This window comes from Oncorhynchus keta, chromosome 33 (assembly GCF_023373465.1).
Source record: "Oncorhynchus keta strain PuntledgeMale-10-30-2019 chromosome 33, Oket_V2, whole genome shotgun sequence".
NCBI classification, from domain to species: Eukaryota; Metazoa; Chordata; class Actinopteri; order Salmoniformes; family Salmonidae; genus Oncorhynchus; species Oncorhynchus keta.
In genome coordinates, this window is record NC_068453.1 from 4,020,678 (window position 1) to 4,041,943 (window position 21,266).

The 21,266-nt window shown below is 44.8% G+C and overlaps 1 protein-coding gene across 2 annotated transcripts in view; it reads right to left on the reverse strand.

Annotated features, from left to right (window-relative positions):
* Window positions 1–9,971: 9,971 nt before the first annotated feature.
* LOC118366064 (cilia- and flagella-associated protein 54) overlaps window positions 9,972–21,266 on the reverse strand; it is a 72,494-nt gene continuing 61,199 nt past the window's right edge. For both annotated transcript variants that reach the window (XM_052491705.1, XM_052491704.1), the window contains 2 exons: window positions 11,103–11,186; window positions 9,972–10,553 (listed from right to left, as the gene is read on the reverse strand). In XM_052491705.1, the coding sequence (XP_052347665.1) occupies window positions 10,434–10,553; window positions 11,103–11,186 (204 nt within the window). In that variant the 3' untranslated portion in view covers window positions 9,972–10,433. The remainder of the gene's footprint in view (window positions 10,554–11,102; window positions 11,187–21,266) is intronic.

The following is a 21,266-nucleotide window of genomic DNA, read 5'->3' on the forward strand; positions in this document are numbered from 1 at the left end:
GCGATTACAGCAACAATTCTTCTTGGGTATGACGCTACAAGCTTGGCTCACCTGTATTTGGGGAGTTTCTCCCATTCTCTGTAGATCATCTCAAGCTCTGTCAGTTTGGACGGGGAGCTTTGATGCACAGCTATTTTCAGGTCTCTCCAGAAATGTCCAGTCGGTCTCAAGTCTGGGCTTTGTCTTGGATACTCAAGGACATTCAGAGACTTGTCCCGAAGCCACTCCTGCATAGTCTTGGCTGTGTGCTTAGGGTCGTTGTTCTGTTGGAAGGTGAACCTTCACCCCAGTCTGAGGTCCTGAGTGCTCTGGAGCAGGTTTTCATCAAGGATGTCTCTGTACTTCGCTCCGTTCATCTTTCCCTTTATTCTGACTAGTCTCACAGTCCCTGCCGCTGGAAAACATCCCACAGCATGATGCTGCCACCACCATGCTTCACCGTCGGGATGGTGACAGGTTTCCTTGGCATTCAGGCCAAATAGTTCAATCTTGGTTTCATCAGACCAGAGAATCTTGTTTCTCATGGTCTGTGAGTCTTTAGGTGCCTTTTGGCAAACTCCAAGCAGGCTTTCATATGCCTTTTACTGAGGAGTGGCATCCGTCTGGCCACTCTACCATAAAGGTGTGATTGGTGGAGTGTTGCAGAGATGGTTGTCCTTCTGGAAGGTTCTCCCATCTCCACAGAGAAACTCTAGAGCTCTGTCAGTGACCATCAGGCCCTTCTCCCCTATTCCTCAGTTTGGCCGGACGGACAGCTCTAGGAAGAGTCTTGATGGTTCCAAACATCTTCCATTTAAGAATAACGGAGGCCACTGTGTTATTGGGGACCTTCAATATTGCATAAATGTTTTGGTACCCTTCCCCAGATCTGTGCCTCGACATAATCCTGTCTCGGAGCTCTACGGACAATTCCTTTGACCTCATGGTGCTCTGACATGCACTGTCAACTGTGGGAGCTTACATAGACAGGTGTGTGCCTTTCCAAATCATGTCCAATCAATTGTATTTACCATAGTGAACTCCAAGTTGTAGAAACATTTCAAGGATGATCAATGGAAACAGGATGCACTGCAGCTTAATTTCAAGTCTCATAGCAAAGAGGCTGAATACTTACAGTAACAATCAAAAGTTGACACAACTACTCGTTCAAACTATAAATTGACTTGATTATTTATTTACTAACAAGCTAAATTTCTACATTGTAGAATAATAGTGAAGACATCAAAACTATGAAATAACACATGGAATCATGTAGTAACACAAAAAGGTTTAAACACATCTGTCATGATGTTGTTATCGTTAATGTGATGACGTGCTATTTATTGAATAATAAACTATGTTTATAATTATGTGATTACGTTAATCATGTAACCATTAACCCAGTAACCTGAGGCACCACAGGAAAATGAATGAGTTACCAATTCCAGTATCACCTCAAAGAATATCAGAATATTGTCACATTCTGTCCTTAGTTCCTTTGTTATGTCTTTGTTTTAGTATGGTCAGGGCGTGAGTTGGGTGGGTTGTCTATGTTCGTTTTTCTATAATTTGGGATTTCTGTGTTCGGCCTAGTATGGTTCTCAATCAGAGGCAGCTGTCAATCGTTGTCCCTGATTGAGAATAATTCTTAGGTAGCCTGGTTTCACTTTTGAGTTATGGGTGTTTGTCTTCCATGTCAGTGTTTGTTACCACACGGGACTGTTTCGTATATTCAAGTTTATTGTTTTGTTCCAGTGTTCTGTTGTGTTTGATTAAACATTATGGACACTTACCACGCTGCGCATTGGTCCTCCGATCCTTCTCGCTACTCCTCCTCAGAAGAGGAGGACGAGATCCATTACAAATATATCGATTTCATAGCAGTAATTCGTAAATCTGCAGGTCTCACTAAACCCAGGTCTCAGTAAATCATTCCGTACTACACAAAATGACTTGATTATTTATTTACTAACAAGATAAATGATAACATAAGATACACATACAGAAAACAGTCTAAGTTATTGGTTAGAACTTAATACAATGACAACAGGTCCCTAGCGGACCAACACAATGACATGTGTTACACAAGATGGAGATTTAAAGAAAGAGAGAGAAAAGCACACTTGGATACATTTGTAAACTTTGCTTAGTTTAGCCCTAACACCTTGCCCCGAACGGCCGCTCTTATAGGTCAGAATTATAATGCATATATGTACGCGTTGGGCCATCTCTTCATGGACCGAGTTCAGCTTAGTGGGATAGGTTTTTGCTGACACCCTGTTCTTGATGGCCACGTCTCCTTCGTTACTGGGTGTAAGTCTCTGATTGTCCACACGATTTCACAATGTCCTATATAATGGTTGTCTGTTTCCTTGAACTCATTCTGTGAGAGTGGTCTTCTTAGGAGACTAATCAGCCATGTCAACGCTCCCAGCTTGGGTAGGAGGGCTGTGTAGACAATCAATGACTTGAAGAGAATAGCCAGTTGGTCCTTCTTGAATTCACCTTTTTAGATACAGTACTCAATCGTAGCATTGATTGTTAAGAGGTTCTTTTGTTCTCTTCCTCGTGTTGCGTTTCAGGGTCACAACTAATCGCAGATCTCGGCTGCAGCGCGCAGTCAACTTAGTCTGGTATGAAAATGATTAACTCACATGTTTTATACCCCAGGGTAAAAAGGGGTGTTCCCGTCTTTATAACACGCTCGCTGGGTTCCCTGGGGCATAGATAGTTACTCTTCAAGTTAATGTTTTCATTAGAAGGTTGTCTTTTAACTTTTAATGACTTCACAAAATCGACATTCATTTTTATATTCCATCTATCATTGTTACCACCATTTTGGCTGATGAAATATAATGTCCCAAAGTCCATTTATTGCATGTTACAGACCACTCTTAGCCTCTCTGCGGGAGGGAGAGATATCTCTGTAGAACCGTGATCCACTGGAACCTGAGCCAGTCACGACACATCAAACTATATTTTAGATTTTTCAAAGTACCCACCCTTTGCCTTGACAGCTTTGCACACTCTTAGCATTCTCTCTACAAGCTTCACCTGGAATGCTTTTCCAACAGTCTTGGAGTTCCCACATATGCTGAGCACTTGTTGGCTGCTTTTCCTTCACTCTGCGGTCCAACTCATCCCAAACCATTTCAATTGGGTTGAGGTCGGGTGATTGTGGAAGACAGGTCATCTAATGCAGCACTCCATCACTCTCTTTCTTGCTAATATAGCCCTTACACAGACTGGAGGTGTGTTGGGTCATTGTCCTGTTGAAAAACAAATTATAGTCCCACTAAGCGCAAACCAGATGGGATGGCGTATTGCTGCAGAATCACCGTTCACCTACTCTGCGTCTCACAAAGACATGGCGGTTGGAACCAAAAATCTCAAATTTGGACTCATCAGACCAAAGGTCTAATGTCTATTGCTCGTGTTTCTTGGCCCAAGCAAGTCTCTTCTTATTAATGGTGTCCTTAAGTAGTGGTTTCTTTGCAGCAATTCGACCATGAAGGCCTGATTCACACAGTCTCCTCCGAACAGTTGATGTTGAGATGTGTCTGTTACAGCATTTATTTGGATTGCAATTTCTGAGGCTGGTAACTTTAATGAACTTATCCTGTGCAGCAGTGGTAAGTCTGGGTCTTCCTTTCTTGTGGCTTGATGGTTTTTGCGACTGCACTTGAAGAAACTTTCAAAGTTCTTGAAATGTTCCATATTGACTGACCTTCTTGTCTTAAAGTAATGATGGACTGTCGTTTCTCTTTGCTTATTTGAGCTGTTCTTGCCATAATATGGACTTGGTCTTTTACCAAATAGGGCTATCTTCTGTATACCACCCCTACTGTGTCACAACACAACTGATTGGCTCAAAGACATTAAGGGAAAAAATTCCATAACTTAACAAGGCACACCTGTTAATTAAAATGCATTCCTCATGAAGCTGGTTGAGAGAATGCCAAGAGTGTGCAAAGCTGTCATCAAGGCAAAAGGTGGCTACTTTGAAGAATCTAAAATCTATTTTGATTTGTGGTTACTATATGATTCAATATGTGCTATTTCATAGTTTTAATGTCTTCACTATTATCCTACAATGTAGAAAATAGCAAAACATTTATTTTTATTTTTAAAACCTACCAAAAACCCACTACCGAAATTCCACTACTTTGGAACCTATCTGCTCCTGCACCATGCTAATGACCTCAGAGAACGAGACACCACCACTCAACACACCCTGTGTAACTCTGAAGTCAAATCTCATATATCCAAATACTTCTCTGCAGCTGCCACCAACACATCTATTTTCTGTGATTTACACTCCATTTCTGCCGTACAGTTTATAACCATTGCTATGAATGCTAAGAATCCAATCTTACTGAAGCATATATCACTCGTTAGCCTATCCCTCTGTGCTGGCACAGATCTACTACTCACAGGGATCCCCTCCAGATCTCTCACCTTTGACCCATACATCTCGACATTCTTCAATGCCTCAGCATACAACACCTTCTGCCTCTGGCCACCTCAACCGGACTCTCTCACACCGGACACCTCCGATCCCCAGCAACATGAGCACCCCCTACAGTTGAAACACAATTCTATCCACCGAAACTACACAATCCTCTGTCCCATGCCCTCTGGCACACTTCCCACATCTTGGCATCTCCCTCCTCCACACTGCTGTAACATGACCATTAAGTTGCACCTGAAACAGAGCAGTGGATTCGGTACAAAAGCTCTAACAGGATACCTGATATATCCTAACATGACTGTCGGGTAAAAACTCTTGACTGACAGTGACTCCTCTGTTTCACCACGCTCATCACCGGGTCTGAGTCACACCAAAAAGCAGGCGTCACAAATACCAGGAATCTTCAACTTCAATTGTTCCACCTCCACACGTATTGCTACCCCAGATATCATTCCTTTCATTGATGCCCTATTCCTGAGTGTGAAGCAAGAAACAGATCTTGACACAAGTTGGAGCACCCGCTCCCTCTGGACAGAAGAAACACAAACAAGTCCACTACAGGTTACCTTCACTGATTCCACTGAACCTAACTCCTTCCCCACCCATCCTGAAACCACAAATGGATCCACCAAAAGGCAAGGATCTACTTTCTCCTAAAAGTTCTCATACTGGACCAGATTCTTTAAAAAAAATAAAAAAAAATAAAAAAGGCCATGCATCAATGCCAGACTAAGGCTCCGAGCTCTTCGCCACACCTTCCACCTAACTTCTCACCCTCATTCGCTTTCATTTCACCTCCAGAACTTGGTCTGGCGCATGGCTCACTGTTTGCCCTTGACATCAATCTCTTCAACACCCCATCGCCATCTCCACCCTCTGCTTTCCTCATTCTAGTCAACTTCTTCTTCAACCACCATTCTTCCACAGGAACCCACCTTTCTGTGTCTCTGTCCCAATAGTCCTCTTCTGTCGCCATCTGAGAATGTTCAGATCTCTTGCAATTATGTCAGCCAATAAACTCATCCACATTACGCAACGTCACGTAATGCCGGACATTTTACACATCAATGTTAGCGTCTTATAATCGTAGCGAACTCATTTAAATATGTAACACCTTAAAACTGTCATCACATGTGCACATCATACAGCTTTGTTTAGAAAACCGTTAGCTCAAGCAGAGTGTTACGAATCCCTTTTGGCCCGACAGACTAGTGGAGATGGTAACGAGACCCGTAACATAACTCATGTAAATTATAACAGTGAAAAAGTAAAAGTGAGAACGAAATAATCACAGATAACTAAATTACCGTCAAACACATGGTTTATTAGAAAACACACGGTAATGGGGGGAGGAGCAGGAAAAGGGGCTGAGCTGGACCCAAGGAAAGAAATAGTAAGTATTCAAAAACACCCCTAAGCTAGACTAGCCTATTTCAACAACAGCTAACTAACCAAAAATACAGTGGGTGGTCCGCCCTGTTCTAACTAGTGTTTTTAACAAAGTTTACCTACGGGTAGTGTATGCCCATGGGCGACTTGTCTTGGTTCCCCCTTTTCCCACGAGCAAACAAACACCATAACCAAAAACAATACTCACAGGTGAGGACAAAGTGATATGGAGGTGCTCAAACAAAAGAGAGCTCAATACATAAAGAACAATAGAGAGACATAGTAGGAGAGGGTGAACCAGCGCGATCTACAGACATATGGCATTTACAGAGACATTGAGCTCTAGAGCAAACAACTGACAGGGTTTTTAAACCAAGGGAAAGGAACTGTAATTGGGTAGGAAACAGGAGGAGGTGTGTCTTCTGATTGATGCTGTGAAGCCTGTAAAGACAGGCCAAAGGGGAGATATGCTGTGAAGCCTGTAAAGACAGGCCAAAGGGGGGATATGCTGTGAAGCCTGTAAAGACAGGCCAAAGGGGGGATATGCTGTGAAGCCTGTAAAGACAGGCCAAAGGGGGGATATGCTGTGAAGCCTGTAAAGACAGGCCAAAGGGGGGATATGCTGTGAAGCCTGTAAAGACAGGCCAAAGGGGGGATATGCTGTGAAGCCTGTAAAGACAGGCCAAAGGGGGATATGCTGTGAAGCCTGTAAAGACAGGCCAAAGGGGGATATGCTGTGAAGCCTGTAAAGACAGGCCAAAGGGGGGATATGCTGTGAAGCCTGTAAAGACAGGCCAAAGGGGGGATATGCTGTGAAGCCTGTAAAGACAGGCCAAAGGGGGGATATGCTGTGAAGCCTGTAAAGACAGGCCAAAGGGGGGATATGCTGTGAAGCCTGTAAAGACAGGCCAAAGGGGGGATATGCTGTGAAGCCTGTAAAGACAGGCCAAAGGGGGGATATGCTGTGAAGCCTGTAAAGACAGGCCAAAGGGGGGATATGCTGTGAAGCCTGTAAAGACAGGCCAAAGGGGGGATATGCTGTGAAGCCTGTAAAGACAGGCCAAAGGGGGGATATGCTGTGAAGCCTGTAAAGACAGGCCAAAGGGGGGATATGCTGTGAAGCCTGTAAAGACAGGCCAAAGGGGGGATATGCTGTGAAGCCTGTAAAGACAGGCCAAATGGGGGATATGCTGTGAAGCCTGTGAAGACAGACCCAACATACTGTAAGGCATAGTTATTCATTTAAAATAGAATTTCAGGCACATACATTCCAAATACTAACATTGAAAAACAAATGCAATACCAAATATTGCATATTCAGACTCAGTACTCGTCAGTGAAGAGCACTTTTTGACAGTCTTGTCTGGTCCAGAGACGGTGGATTTGTGCACATAGGCGACGTTGTTGCCGGTGATGTCTGGTGAGGACCTGCCTTACAACAGGCCTACAAGCCCTCAGTCCAGCCTCTCTCAACCTATTGCAGACAATCTGAGCACTGATGGAGGGATTGTGCGTTCCTGGTGTCTGCCACTGCGAGGACGATCAGCTGTCCGTCTTGTCTCCCTGTTGCGCTGTCTTAGGCGTCTCACAGTACGGACATTGCAATTTATTGCCCTGGCCACATCTGCAGTCCTCATGCCTCCTTGCAGCATGCCTATGGCACGTTCACGCAGATGAGCAGGAACCCTGGGCATCTTTCTTGTACTGTTTATCAGGGTCAGTAGAAAGGCCTCTTTAGTGTTCTACATTTTCAGAACTGTGACCTTAATTGCCTACCGTCTGTAAGCTGTTAGTGTCTTAATGACCGTTATACAGGTGCATGTTCATTAATTGTTTATGGTTCATTGAACAAGCATGGGAAACTGTGTATAAACCCTTCACAATAAAGATCTGTGAAGTATTTTGGGTTTTTACAAATTATCTTTGAAAGACAGGGTCCTCAAAAAGGGACGTTTCTTTTTTTGCTGAGTTTATGATATCACATTTTGTAAATTATTATAATTTACAAAAAAATGCATTTGGACGGGAGATGAGTGTTCAGAATTTACAAGTCTATGGGGTCCTGCAAACTGGAGGGTGGTGGGGTGCCTATATTGGGCATATGGCTCCAATATACAGTGGGGAGAACAAGTATTTGATAACCTGAAAAATCTGCAGTGTTTCCTACTTACAAAGCATGTAGAGGTCTGTAATTTTTATCATAGGTACACTTCAACTATGAGAGACGGAATCTAAAACAAAAATCCAGAAAATCATATTGTATGATTTTTAAGTAATTCATTTGCATTTTATTGCATGACATAAGTATTTGATCACCCACCAACCAGTAAGAATTCCGGCTCTCACAGACCTGTTAGTTTTACTTTAAGAATCCCTCCTGTTCTCCACTCATTACCTGTATTAACTGCACCTGTTTGAACTCGTTACCTGTATAAAAGACACCTGTCCACACACTCAATCAAACAGACTCCAACCTCTCCACAATAGCCAAGACCAGAGAGCTGTGTAAGGACATCAGGGGTAAAATTGTAGACCTGCACAAGGCTGGGATGGGCTACAGGACAATAGGCAAGCAGCTTGGTGAGAAGGCAACAACTGTTGGCGCAATTATTAGAAAACGGAAGAAGTTAAAGATGACGGTCAATCACCCTCGGTCTGGGGCTCCATGCAAGATCTCACCTCGTGGGGCATCAATGATCATGAGGAAGGTGAGGGATCAGCCCAGAACTACATGGCAGGACCTGGTAAATGACCTGAAGAGAGCTGGGACCACAGGCTCAAAGAAAACCATTAGTAACACACTACTCCGTCATGGATTAAAATCATGCAGCGCACGCAATATCCCCCTGCTCAAGCCAGCGCATGTCCAGGCCTGTCTGAAGTTTGCCAATGACCATCTGGATGATCCAGAGGAGGAATTGGAGAAGACAAAAATAGAGCTTTTTGGTCTAAACTCCACTCGCCATGTTTGGAGGAAGAAGAAGGATGAGTACAACCCCAAGAACACCATCCCAACCGTGAAGCATGGAGGTGGAAACATCATTCTTTGGGGATGCTTTTCTGCAAAGGGGACAGGACGATTGCACCATATGGAGGGGAGGATGGATGGGGACATGTATCGAGAGATCTTGGCCAACAACCTCCTTCCCGCAGTAAGAGCATTGAAGATGGGTTGTGTCTGGGTCTTCTAGCATGACACCGACCCGAAACTCACAGCCAGGGCAACTAAGGAGTGGCTCCGTAAGAAGCATCTCAAGGTCCTGGAGTGGCCTAGCCAGTCTCCAGACCTGAACCCAATAGAAAATCTTTGGAGGGAGCTGAAAGTCCGTATTGCCCAGCGAAAGCCCTGAAACCTGAAGGATCTGGAGAAGGTCTGTATGGAGGAGTGGGCCAAAATCCCTGCTGCAGTGTGTACAAAGCTGGTCAAGAACTACAGGAAACGTATGATCTCTGTAATTGCAAACAAAGGTTTCTGTACCAAATATTAAGTTCTGCTTTTCTGATGTATCAAATACTTATGGCATGCAATAAAATGCAAATTAATTACTTAAATCATACAATGTGATTTTCTGGATTTTTGTTTCAGATTCCGTTTCTCACAGTTGAAGTGTACCTATGATAACAATTACAGACCTCTACATACTTTGTAAGTAGGGAAACCTGCACCATCGGCAGTGTATCAAATACTTCTCCCCACTGTACATATACTTTTGTTACTGTCAAATGATGTTTTGCCATGATTTTAACCTTTTATTTATCATGAGTGTTGATCAATATCTTGGCTATGAAAAATTTCAAAGAAATGTCTGAAATGCAATTGTGTATTGCTGCTGTTTGTCTGATATCCAACAGTTCATGATCAGCTCTGTTGACCATGAGCATTTTGCAGAGAAAATGGGGTGAGGTATACTATTTAGGCTCGGAATGACATGTGGCCCATTGTTTCCCTTGTTACCTGGCAACGATCACTAGGGTGCTTCCAACAACTGTCAGTCAAGGCGAGCTCATGAATATAAGCTCCCCGCCCACTCAACCTGTTCATTCAGGCTTCCTGATAGTTAGAGATGAAAGAAAAGGTGCCGTTTCTTCAATACTGAGCATCTTAATAGTGTAAAAAATATTATGGATCATGTTTTGGTTATTCAAAGGCAATTTTTATTTGGGACCTTTAATCAGAGGAGTTCTAGCAGGGATAATCAACTATATTGAGCAACAAGCTTGCGGGGCTAAATAAAACCATCTGCGAGCCAAATTCAGCCCGCCAGTTGGGGAAACCAGAGTCATAGGAAACTTTACCACTGCTGTTCTAAGAGGTCCAATTTGTATTTTATGACAACACATGAGCCTTTTCATATACATTTGATTTGTGAGCTTAGTCATATACATTAATAAAGAATAAGAAATGAAAAGCGCTTGAATTTAGTTTTTGCAAAAATACTCTATCTATGCTCATTTATTTCAGAGTGAAAGAATCTGGTGAAGTCACTTTGCTAGGTAGGTGCAATATGCTATCTTCGGTCTTGGCCATTTGATTCCTGTCATTGGGTTTGTCTTTTTCTATGGTGCTGTGCCGGTCCATAGACTGGATAGGGTATCAGACGAGCAGGGAGATGAGCCATGTTATCAGTGTGTTTCCCTCCACAATGGCTCCACTGGTTGGGTTGAAGCAGCGCTCCAGATCACACAGGCTATGTAGGCTGGCCTCAAACGGAACCTGGCACGCAGAGGGAGGGAATCATTTCTCAAGTAATATCTGCATGTCTAACAACCTTAACAGGGTAAATGGGTAACAAAAATGCCATGGAAGAGGCATAAGATCAAATGTTTCACACATTCAAGCCATAGTAAAACATCAACAGTACAGTATATCTTAGGTTTGTGTAAGTGTAATGGACATGTTTAGTGTCCTCTGTAAATGTGTGACTACATGTAGCGTGTTGTTTCCTGATTATTGTGTTAGGATGTTCTGGGACTGTTCTCAGGGAGGGGACTGATAGGACAGAAACAAAGGAACACATTGTTACTTTGGCCCAACACCTAGAAACTACGTGTGTAAGGTCATCAGCCTATTGCACCCTGAGAGCAGAGACACCTAGTTTGTACTTTGATTATGAAGCTTGTTGTAACCTCTCTGGCCTTGAAAATAAAGATCTGTTCATTTAACTTTGAGTCCTTAGTGGTAATTTCCACTAAACAAGTTAACCCTTTACCGGTATGTGAACTTTGGGGGGTGTTGAATCAGTGTGTGGTGTGTTTAGCCTACCTCAGTGAGAACAGCTGCCTCTGAACCAGGCTGCAGTAAGTCCTTTATAGCAGCACAGCAGCACCTGGTCTGCTCCTGTAGCATCTGAAACAACCAACCGACAAAACATGTACTCATTTATAGGTAGATTCACTTACATGCACGTTTGACCAGTGCTTAATTTGTAAATGGGGAGGTGACGGAACAAAAGTGAGTGCTAGAGGGGGGTGACCTGGGGAGTACTGAGGTAACGGAATGCATGAAACCCCGCCCCCCCCCACCTTTATAATAAAGCATTGCATGCATATCATCACATTTGCGTAGTGGTATAGAGCAGAAGAGTAGAGGCATTTACAGAAGTTGCACACATGAGGAACATTTTTAGTAGCCTAGGGTCTAGGAAAATGTTGGCCTTCTATAAACACATTTAATGCAATTCTACATCATTTTAGATGACTGGAGACAGAATATTTTTTAATACCACACTAATGATGGAAATGGCTTGGCTACTTTGACACTGACCAAAACGACCTCGTCTTGAATCGATCAATAGCCTAGGCCTAGGTGTGTGGAAACAGAGCAGAGCGGACGAGAGATCATAGAAAGTGAATCTCATTCTAGTTATATGAGAGATACTGGCGCGCTTCTCACACAGCCACGCGTTGGTCTCAAACATAGATTACAATGTTGCGCAAACTGTAAATCTGGCCCGGTCCAATCCAAATCAACTCTTAGAATATTAGGCCTGGTCTACTTTATCACATCACATTGTTTTTGTGGGGGCAGGAGAATTAACAAAGAGGCAACTTGAATGATCTTTATTCGCTTTTATTTAAATGTTTACATAGCAAAAAGTTACAATTATTTTTCATGCCACGAGAAGTACCGGACAGTCCAAAACAGAGAGGTGCCTGATCCTGTTGCGTCAGTATCCGGCTCAAATTAAACACTGCTGTTGACAATTCAAGTCCATTTGAGACCTTTTTACTATTCTTTTCAGAAAGTGTATCCAGAAGAGTGTGTGGTCGGAAAATCCCTGTCCCCATAGCATTAACGTGCAGTGGCATAAAGTAACTAAGTAAAAATAGTTTGAAGAAGGGGAGAGTGGGGTATGTCGAGCCATTTTTTACATTCAGCATCACTAGATCAAGGGAAATATAGTATTCTTTCTTTCTACATACAATACCAGTCAAAGGTTTGGACACACCTACTCGTTCCAGGGTTTTTCATAGTGAAGACATATAGGTTATATCTGAGATTCTTCAAAGTAGCCACCCTTTGCTTTGATGACAGCTTTGCACACTTTGGCATTCTCTCAACCAGCTTCATGAGGTAGTCACCTGGAATACATTTCAATAAATAGGTGTGCCTTGTTAAAAGTTCATTTGTGGAATTTCTTTCCTTCTTAATGCGTTTGAGGCAATCAGTTGTGTTGAGACACTATAGGGGTGTATACAGAAGATAGCCCTATTTTGGGCAACAAGTGCTCAGCATATGTGGGAACTCCTTCAAGACTGTTGGAAAATAATTCCAGGTGAAGCTGGTGGAGAGAATGCCAAGAGTGTGCAAAGCTGTCATCATGGCAAAGGGTGGCTACTTTGAAGAATCTAAAAAATAAAACATATTTAGATTTGATAAACACCTTTTTTGGTTACTATATGTTTCCATATGTGTTGTTTCATAGTTTTGATGTCTTCACTATTATTCTACGCTGTAGAAAATACAAAAAATAAAGAAAAACCCTGAAATGAGTAGGTGTGTCCAAACTTCTGACTGGTACAGTATGTTAATAAAAACATATTTTTTAATGAATTTATTCATACTATTTTCTCCTTCCACGAGATATACTGTCAAGGCCGTTGCTGGAAGAAGACCAAGGTGCAGCGTGGTGAGCGTACATTTTCTTTTTTATTTCAAAATGTCGCCAACAAAACAACAAACGAAAAAACATCCGTGAAGCTTACAGGGCATTAGTGCCACAAACAAAGTTAACTACCCACAACGAAAGGAGGGAAAAAGGGCTACCTAAGTATGGTTCCTAATCAGAGACAACGATAGACAGCTGTCCCGGATTGAGAACCATACCCTGCCAAAACATAGAAACACAAAATCATAGAAAACAAAACATAGAATGCCCACCCCAAATCACCCCCTGACCCAACCAAACCAGGGCGTGACATACACAAATCGAAGGTTGCTATCCAAGCCAGCTGGTCGTTCGTTTTATCGGTTCGGCTACCAGAAAAGCGACCCAGTCGTCAAGTCTTTTTGTTCTGTATCTATGGATGTGACCCAATCGTTCATTCTAAATGTTCTATTGCCATACTGGCTGGCAACGTTCTTATCCCTTGCTTGCTAGTTAGCCAACTACGGATAATTTACAGTCATGTCAAACAGTGCAGCCAAAATAACAACAAAGTTGCAGCATTTGCATTTGTTTAAGCTGTTTCGAGTGACATTTATTTGGATACATCTATAACAATGAGCTAATGATACACGATTTTACCTGGCATAGAAAATGTGCTCTCTTGTCAGGACATTGTTGTTCAGAGGAGCTAGCCAACAACACAGCTAACACAATCACTTCAAACTGAAAAAGGAAAGACTGCAAACTAGCTGCATTTAGCTTTGACCTATTTTCTGTGGACATTTCTTTATATATCCATGAAAATGATGCCAATTCCTCCCTGTCTTGCCAGACTCCCGACCCCTGCACGTTCATTACTACAGGACAACTGGAGATCGAATTTCAATATTGAAACAGACAGCGAGGTTTATACAAATCTCCTCTTTTGAAAACTCAGGTGTTCCAAAATGGCATAGCAGTTCAGACGTCTTTTGTCCTCGTCTTGTCGTGTCCTGTATATATATATATTTACAACTTTCTTCACATACCTTTTTATATATAAAGTTTTTATTTTCCATTTCCATCTTCAAAACACTCTCCTGCAACCCGCCTCACCAATTTATATTTATAAAAAATAAAGTATTATTTACCTCAAATCTGAAATCCTCCACAGAAGCTAATCCAGAAGCTAGCCAGAAGCTAGCCTGAAGCTAATCAGAAGCTAGTTAGCTTCTTTACTGGCTAATCGTTAGTATTCAGCTAACCACGGTTTAGCTCGAAAATCTATCGCCAGTTTTGTACGGCGCGGCTCAGACCGGAACATACCGGACCTATTTTTCTCTCCATGTCCCTGGATTTCAACCGCTAACTCTGGACATTTATACCTGGATCTCGCAGCTAGCTAGCTGCTATCCGGCTTTGGTCGATTCCGGAGCAAACATCAATTATTCCGGAGCTAGCCAGCTGAAGAGTTCCATCAATCACTCCTGGGCTACAATCACCTGTCCGGACCCGTTTTACTGCCAACGCGGAGCCCCACCGGGCCTTCACAACTGGACTACCGATGTTATCTTCCCGGGGAGTTATCCGGCTGGCTTCTCCGTCGCGACGTTACCTGAACGCCCATCTGCGGTCCGCTAATCGTTAGCTGTCTTTTCAGATAGCAGCTGATTAGACCTATCGGACCATTTATTTTTTTCTTAACATTTTTTCTTGGGCCTCTATAACTATATCTATTGTTTGTTTTTTGTGTGTGAATTGTATTCATCCCCTCTACCACACGGAACCCCACTAATCCTACCGACGGAAACGCACGAGGTGGCTAATCAAAGACCTCCATCCTATGCTAGCTTGCTACCGATGGTCTGGCTAGCTGTCTAAATCGCCGTGACCCCAACCAACCTCACTACTCACTGGACCCTTTTGATCACTTGACTAAGCATGCCTCTCCTTAATGTCAATATGCCTTGTCCATTGCTGTTCTGGTTAGTGTTTATTGGCTTATTTCACTGTAGAGCCTCGAGTCCTGCTCACTATACCTTATCCAACCTATTAGTTCCACCACCCACACATGCAATGACATCTCCTGGTTTCAATGATGTTTCGAGAGACAATATCTCTCTCATCATCACTCAATACCTAAGTTTACCTCCACTGTATTCACATCCTACCATACCTTTGTCTGTACATTATACCTTGAAGCTATTTTATCGCCCCCAGAAACCTCTTTTTACTCTCTGTTCCAGACGTTCGAGACGACCAATTCTTATTGCTTTTAGCCGTACCCTTATCCTACTCGTCCTCTGGCGATGTAGAGGTGAATCCAGGCCCTGCAGTGCCTAGCTCCACTCCTTTTCCCCAGGCGCTCTCTTTTGATGACTTCCGTAACCGTAATAGTCTTGGTTTCATGCATGTTAACATTAGAAGCCTCCTCCCTAAGTTTGTTCTATTCACTGCTTTACCACACTCTGCCAACCCGAATGTTCTAGCTGTGTCTGAATCCTGGCTTAGGGGAAGACCACCAAAATTTCGGACATTTTCATCCCAAACTACAACATTTTCAGACAAGATAGAACTGCCAAAGGGGGCGGTGTTGCAATCTACTGCAAAGATAGCCTGTAGAGTTCTGTCCTACTATCCAGGTCTGTACCCAAACAATTTGAACTTCTACTTTTAAAAATCCACCTCTCTAAAAACAAGTCTCTCACCGTTGCCGCCTGCTATAGACCACCCTCTGCCCCCAGCTGTGCTCTGGACACCATATGTGAACTGATTGCCCCCCATCTATCTTCAGAGCTGGTGCTGCTAGGCGACATAAACTGGAACATGCTTAACACCCCAGCCATCCTATAATCTAAACTTGATGCCCTCAATCTCACACAAATTATCAATGAACCTACCAGGTACCTCCCCAAAGCCTTAAACACGGGCACTCTCATAGATATCATCCTAACCAACTTACCCTCTAAATACATTTACATTACATTTACATTTAAGTCATTTAGCAGACGCTCTTATCCAGAGCGACTTACAAATTGGTGCATTCACCTTATGACATCCAGTGGAACAGCCACTTTACAATAGTGCATCTAAATCTTTTAAGGGGGTGAGAAGGATTACTTTATCCTATCCTAGGTATTCCTTAAAGAGGTGGGGTTTCAGGTGTCTCCGGAAGGTGGTGATTGACTCCGCTGTCCTGGCGTCGTGAGGGAGTGTGTTCCACCATTGGGGAGCCAGAGCAGCGAACAGTTTTGACTGGGCTGAGCGGGAACTGTACTTCCTCAGTGATAGGGAGGCGAGCAGGCCAGAGGTGGATGAACGCAGTGCCCTTGTTTGGGTGTAGGGCCTGATCAGAGCCTGGAGGTACTGAGGTGCCATTCCCCTCACAGCTCCGTAGGCAAGCACCATGGTCTTGTAGCGGATGCGAGCTTCAACTGGAAGCCAGTGGAGAGAGCGGAGGAGCGGGGTGACGTGAGATACACCTCTGCTGTCTTCAACCAAGATCTCAGCAATCACTGCCTCATTGCCTGCATCCGTAATGGATCAGCGGTCAAACGACCTCCACTCATCACTGTCAAACGCTCCCTGAAACACTTCAGCGAGCAGGCCTTTCTAATCGACCTGGCCGGGGTATCCTGGAAGGATATTGATCTCATCCCGTCAGTAGAGGATGCCTGGTTATTTAAAAAAAATGCTTTCCTAACCATCTTAAATAAGCATGCCCCATTCAAGAAATTTAGAACCAGGAACAGATATAGCCCTTGATTCTCCCCAGACCTGACTGCCCTTAACCAACACAAAAACATCCTATGGCGTTCTGCATTAGCATCGAACAGCCCCCGTGATATGCAGCTGTTCAGGGAAGCTAGAAACCATTATACACAGGCAGTTAGAAAAGCCAAGGCTAGCTTTTTCAAGCAGAAATTTGCTTCCTGCAACACTAACTCAAAAAAGTTCTGGAACACTAAAGTCTATGGAGAATAAGAACACCTCCTCCCAGCTGCCCACTGCACTGAAGATGGGAAACACTGTCACCACTGATAAATCCACCATAATTGAGAATATCAATAAGCATTTTCTACGGCTGGCCATGCTTTCCACCTGGCTACTCCTACCCCGGTCAACAGCACTGCACCCCCACAGCAACTCGCCCAAGCCTTCCCCATTTCTCCTTCTCCCAAATCCAGTCAGCTGATGTTCTGAAATAGCTGCAAAATCTGGACCCCTACAAATCAGCCGGGCTAGACAATCTAGACCCTTTCTTTCTAAAATTATCTGCTGAAATTGTTGCCACCCCTATTACTAGCCTGTTCAACCTCTCTTTCGTGTCGTCTAAGATTCCCAAAGATTGGAAAGCAGCTGCGGTCATCCACCTCTTCAAAGGGGGGGACACTCTTGACCCAAACTGCTACAGACCTATATCTATCCTACCCTGCCTTTCTAAGGTCTTCGAAAGCCAAGTCAACAAACAGATTACCGACCATTTCGAATCTCACCATACCTTCTCTGCTATGCAATCTGGTTTCAGAGCTGGTCATGGGTGCACCTCAGCCACGCACAAGGTCCTAAACGATATCTTAACCACCATCGATAAGAAACATTACTGTGCAGCCGTATCACAAGGCAGGCAATACGCTTGACCTCATCTTTACTAGATGCTGTTCTTCCACTAACCTCATTGCAACTCCCCTCCAAGTCTCCGACCACTACCTTGTATCCTTTTCCCTCTCGCTCTCATCCAACACTTCCCACACTGCCCCTACTCGGATGGTATCGCGCCGTCCCAACCTTCGCTCTCTCTCCCCCGCTACTCTCTCCTCTTCCATCCTATCTTCTCTTCCCTCTGCTCAAACTTTCTCCAACCTATCTCCTGATTCTGCCTCCTCAACCCTCCTCTCCTCCCTTACTGCATCCTTTGACTCCCTATGTCCCCTATCCTCCAGGCCGGCTCGGTCCTCCCCTCCCGCTCCGTGGCTCGGACTCATTGCGAGCTCACAGAACAGGGCTCCGGGCAGCCGGCGGAAATGATTGCCTCCCTGGACCTGGCATCCTTTCACTCCCTCCTCTCTACATTTTCCTCCTCTGTCTCTGCTGCTAAAGCCACTTTCTACCATTCTAAGTTCCAAGCATCTGCCTCTAACCCTAGGAAGCTCTTTGCCACCTTCTCCTCCCTCCTGAATCCTCCCCCCTCCCTCCTCCCTCTCTGCAGATGACTTCGTCAACCATTTTGAAAAGAAGGTCGATGACATCCGATCCTCGTTTGCTAAGTCAAACGACACCGGGTTCTGCTCACACTGCCCTACCCTATGCTCTGACCTCTTTCTCCCCTCTCTCTCCAGATGAAATCTCGCGTCTTGTGACGGCCAGCCCAACAACCTGCCCGCTTGACCCTATCCCCTCCTCTCTTCTCCAGACCATTTCCGGAGACCTTCTCCCTTACCTCACCTCGCTCATCAACTCATCCCTGACCGCTGGCTACGTCCCTCCCGTCTTCGAGAGTTGCACCCCTTCTGAAAAAACCTACACTCGATCCCTCCGATGTCAACAACTACAGACCAGTATCCCTTCTCTCTTTTCTCTCCAAAACTCTTGAGCGTGCCGTCCTTGGCCAGCTCTACCGCTATCTCTCTCAGAATGACCTTCTTGATCCAAATCAGTCAGGTTTCAAGACTAGTCATTCAACTGAGACTGCTCTTCTCTGTATCACGGAGGCGCTCCGCACTGCTAAAGCTAACTCTCTCTCCTCTGCTCTCATCCTTCTAGACCTATCGGCTGCCTTGATACTGTGAACCATCAGATCCTCCTCTCCACCCTCTCCGAGTTGGGCATCTCCGGCGCGGCCCACGCTGGATTGCGTCCTACCTGACAGGTCGCTCCTACCAGGTGGCGTGGCAGAATCTGTCTCCTCACCACGCGCTCTCACCACTGGTGTCCCCCAGGGCTCTGTTCTAGGCCCTCTCTTATTCTCGCTATACACCAAGTCACTTGGCTCTGTCATAACCTCACATGGTCTCTCCTATCATTGCTATGCAGACGACACACAATTAATCTTCTCCTTTCCCCCTTCTGATGACCAGGTGGCGAATCGCATCTCTGCATGTCTGGCAGACATATCAGTGTGGATGACGGATCACCACCTCAAGCTGAACCTCAGCAAGACGGAGCTCCTCTTCCTCCCGGGGAAGGACTGCCCGTTCCATGATCTCGCCATCACGGTTGACAACTCCATTGTGTCCTCCTCCCAAAGCGCTAAGAACCTTGGCGTGATCCTGGACAACAACGTTCTCAACTAACAAGGCGGTGTCCCGTTCCTGTAGGTTCATGCTACGACCCTGCCTCACACAGGAAGCGGCGCAGGTCCTAATCCAGGCACTTGTCATCTCCGTCTTGATTACTGCAACTCGCTGTTGGCTGGGCTCCCTGCCTGTGCCATTAAACCCCTACAACTCATCCAGAACGCCGCAGCCCGTCTGGTGTTCAACCTTCCCAAGTTCTCTCACGTCACCCCGCTCCTCCGCTCTCTCCACTGGCTTCCAGTTGAAGCTCGCATCCGCTACAAGACCATGGTGCTCGCCACGGAGCTGTGAGGGGAACGGCACCTCAGTACCTCCAGGCTCTGATCAGGCCCTACACCCAAACAAGGGCACTGCGTTCATCCACCTCTGGCCTGCTCGCCTCCCTACCACTGAGGAAGTACAGTTCCCGCTCAGCCCAGTCAAAAGCTGCTCTGGCCCCCAATGGTGGAACAAACTCCCTCACGACGCCAGGACAGCGGAGTCAATCACCACCTTCGGAGACACCTGAAACCCTACCTCTTCAAGGAATACCTAGGATAGGGTAAGTAAGGGTAGGTAATCCTTCTCCCCCAACAAGATTTAGATGCAAGTGGCTGTTCCACTGGTTGTCATAAGGTGTATGCACCAATTTGTAAGTCGCTCTGGATAAGAGCGTCTGCTAAATGACTTAAATGTAAATGTAAATGTATTCATTGATCTGGCCAAGGCTTTCGACTCTGAGGATTTGGTGATTGACATTGGCAGACTCAACAGCCTTGGTTTCTCAAATGATTGCCTCGTCTGGTTCACCAACTACTTCTCTGATAGAGTTCAGTGTGTCAAATCGGAGGGTCTGCTGTCCGGACCAATGGCAGTCTCTATGGGGGTGCCACAGGGTTCAATTCTTGGACCGACTCTCTTCTCTGTATACATCAATGATGTCGCTCTTGCTGCTGGTGAGTCTCTGATCCACCTCTACGCAGACGACACCATTCTGTATACTTCTGGTCCCTCTTTGGACACTATTAACAACCCTCCAGGCAAGCTTCAATGCTGTACAACTCTCCTTCCGTGGCCTCCAATTGCTCTTAAATACAAGTAAAACTAAATGCATGCTCTTCAACCGATCGCTGCATGCACCTGCCCGCCTGTCCAACATCACCACACTGGACGGCTCTGACTTGGAATACGTGGACAACTACAAATACCTAGGTGTCTGGTTAGACTGTAAACTCTCCTTCCAGACCCACATCAAACATCTCCAATCCAAAGTTAAATCTAGAATTGGCTTCCTATTTCGCAACAAAACATCCTTCACTCATGCTGCCAGACATACCCTTGTAAAATTGACCATCCTACCAATCCTCGACTTCGGCGAGGTCATTTACAAAATAGCCAACAAATTGGATGCAGTCTATTCACAGTGCAATCCGTTTTGTCACCAAAGCCCCATATTCTACCCACCATTGCGACCTGTACGCTCTCGTTGGCTGGCCCTCGCTTCATGCTCGTCGCCAAACCCACTGGCTCCATGTCATCTACAAGACCCTGCTAGGTAAAGTCCCCCCTTATCTCAGCTCACTGGTCACCATAGCAGCACCCACCTGTAGCACGCGCTCCAGCAGGTATATCTCTCTGGTCACCCCCAAAACCAATTCTTTCTTTGGCCGCCTCTCCTTCCAGTTCTCAGCTGCCAATGACTGGAACGAACTTCAAAAATCTCTGAAACTGGAAACACTTATCTCCCTCACTAGCTTTAAGCAACAACTGTCAGAGCAGCTCACAGATTACTGCACCTGTACATAGCCCACCTATAATTTATCCCAAACTACCTCCTTCTCTACTGTATTTATTTATTTTGCTCCTTTGCTACTTTGCACATTCTTCCACTGCAAATCTACCATTCCAGTGTTTTACTTGCTATATTGTATTTACTTTGCCACCATGGCCTTTTTTTGCCTTTACCTCCCTTATCTCACCTCATTTGCTCACATCGTATATAAACTTGTTTATACTGTATTATTGACTGTATGTTTGTTTTATTCCTCTGCTACCCTGTCACAG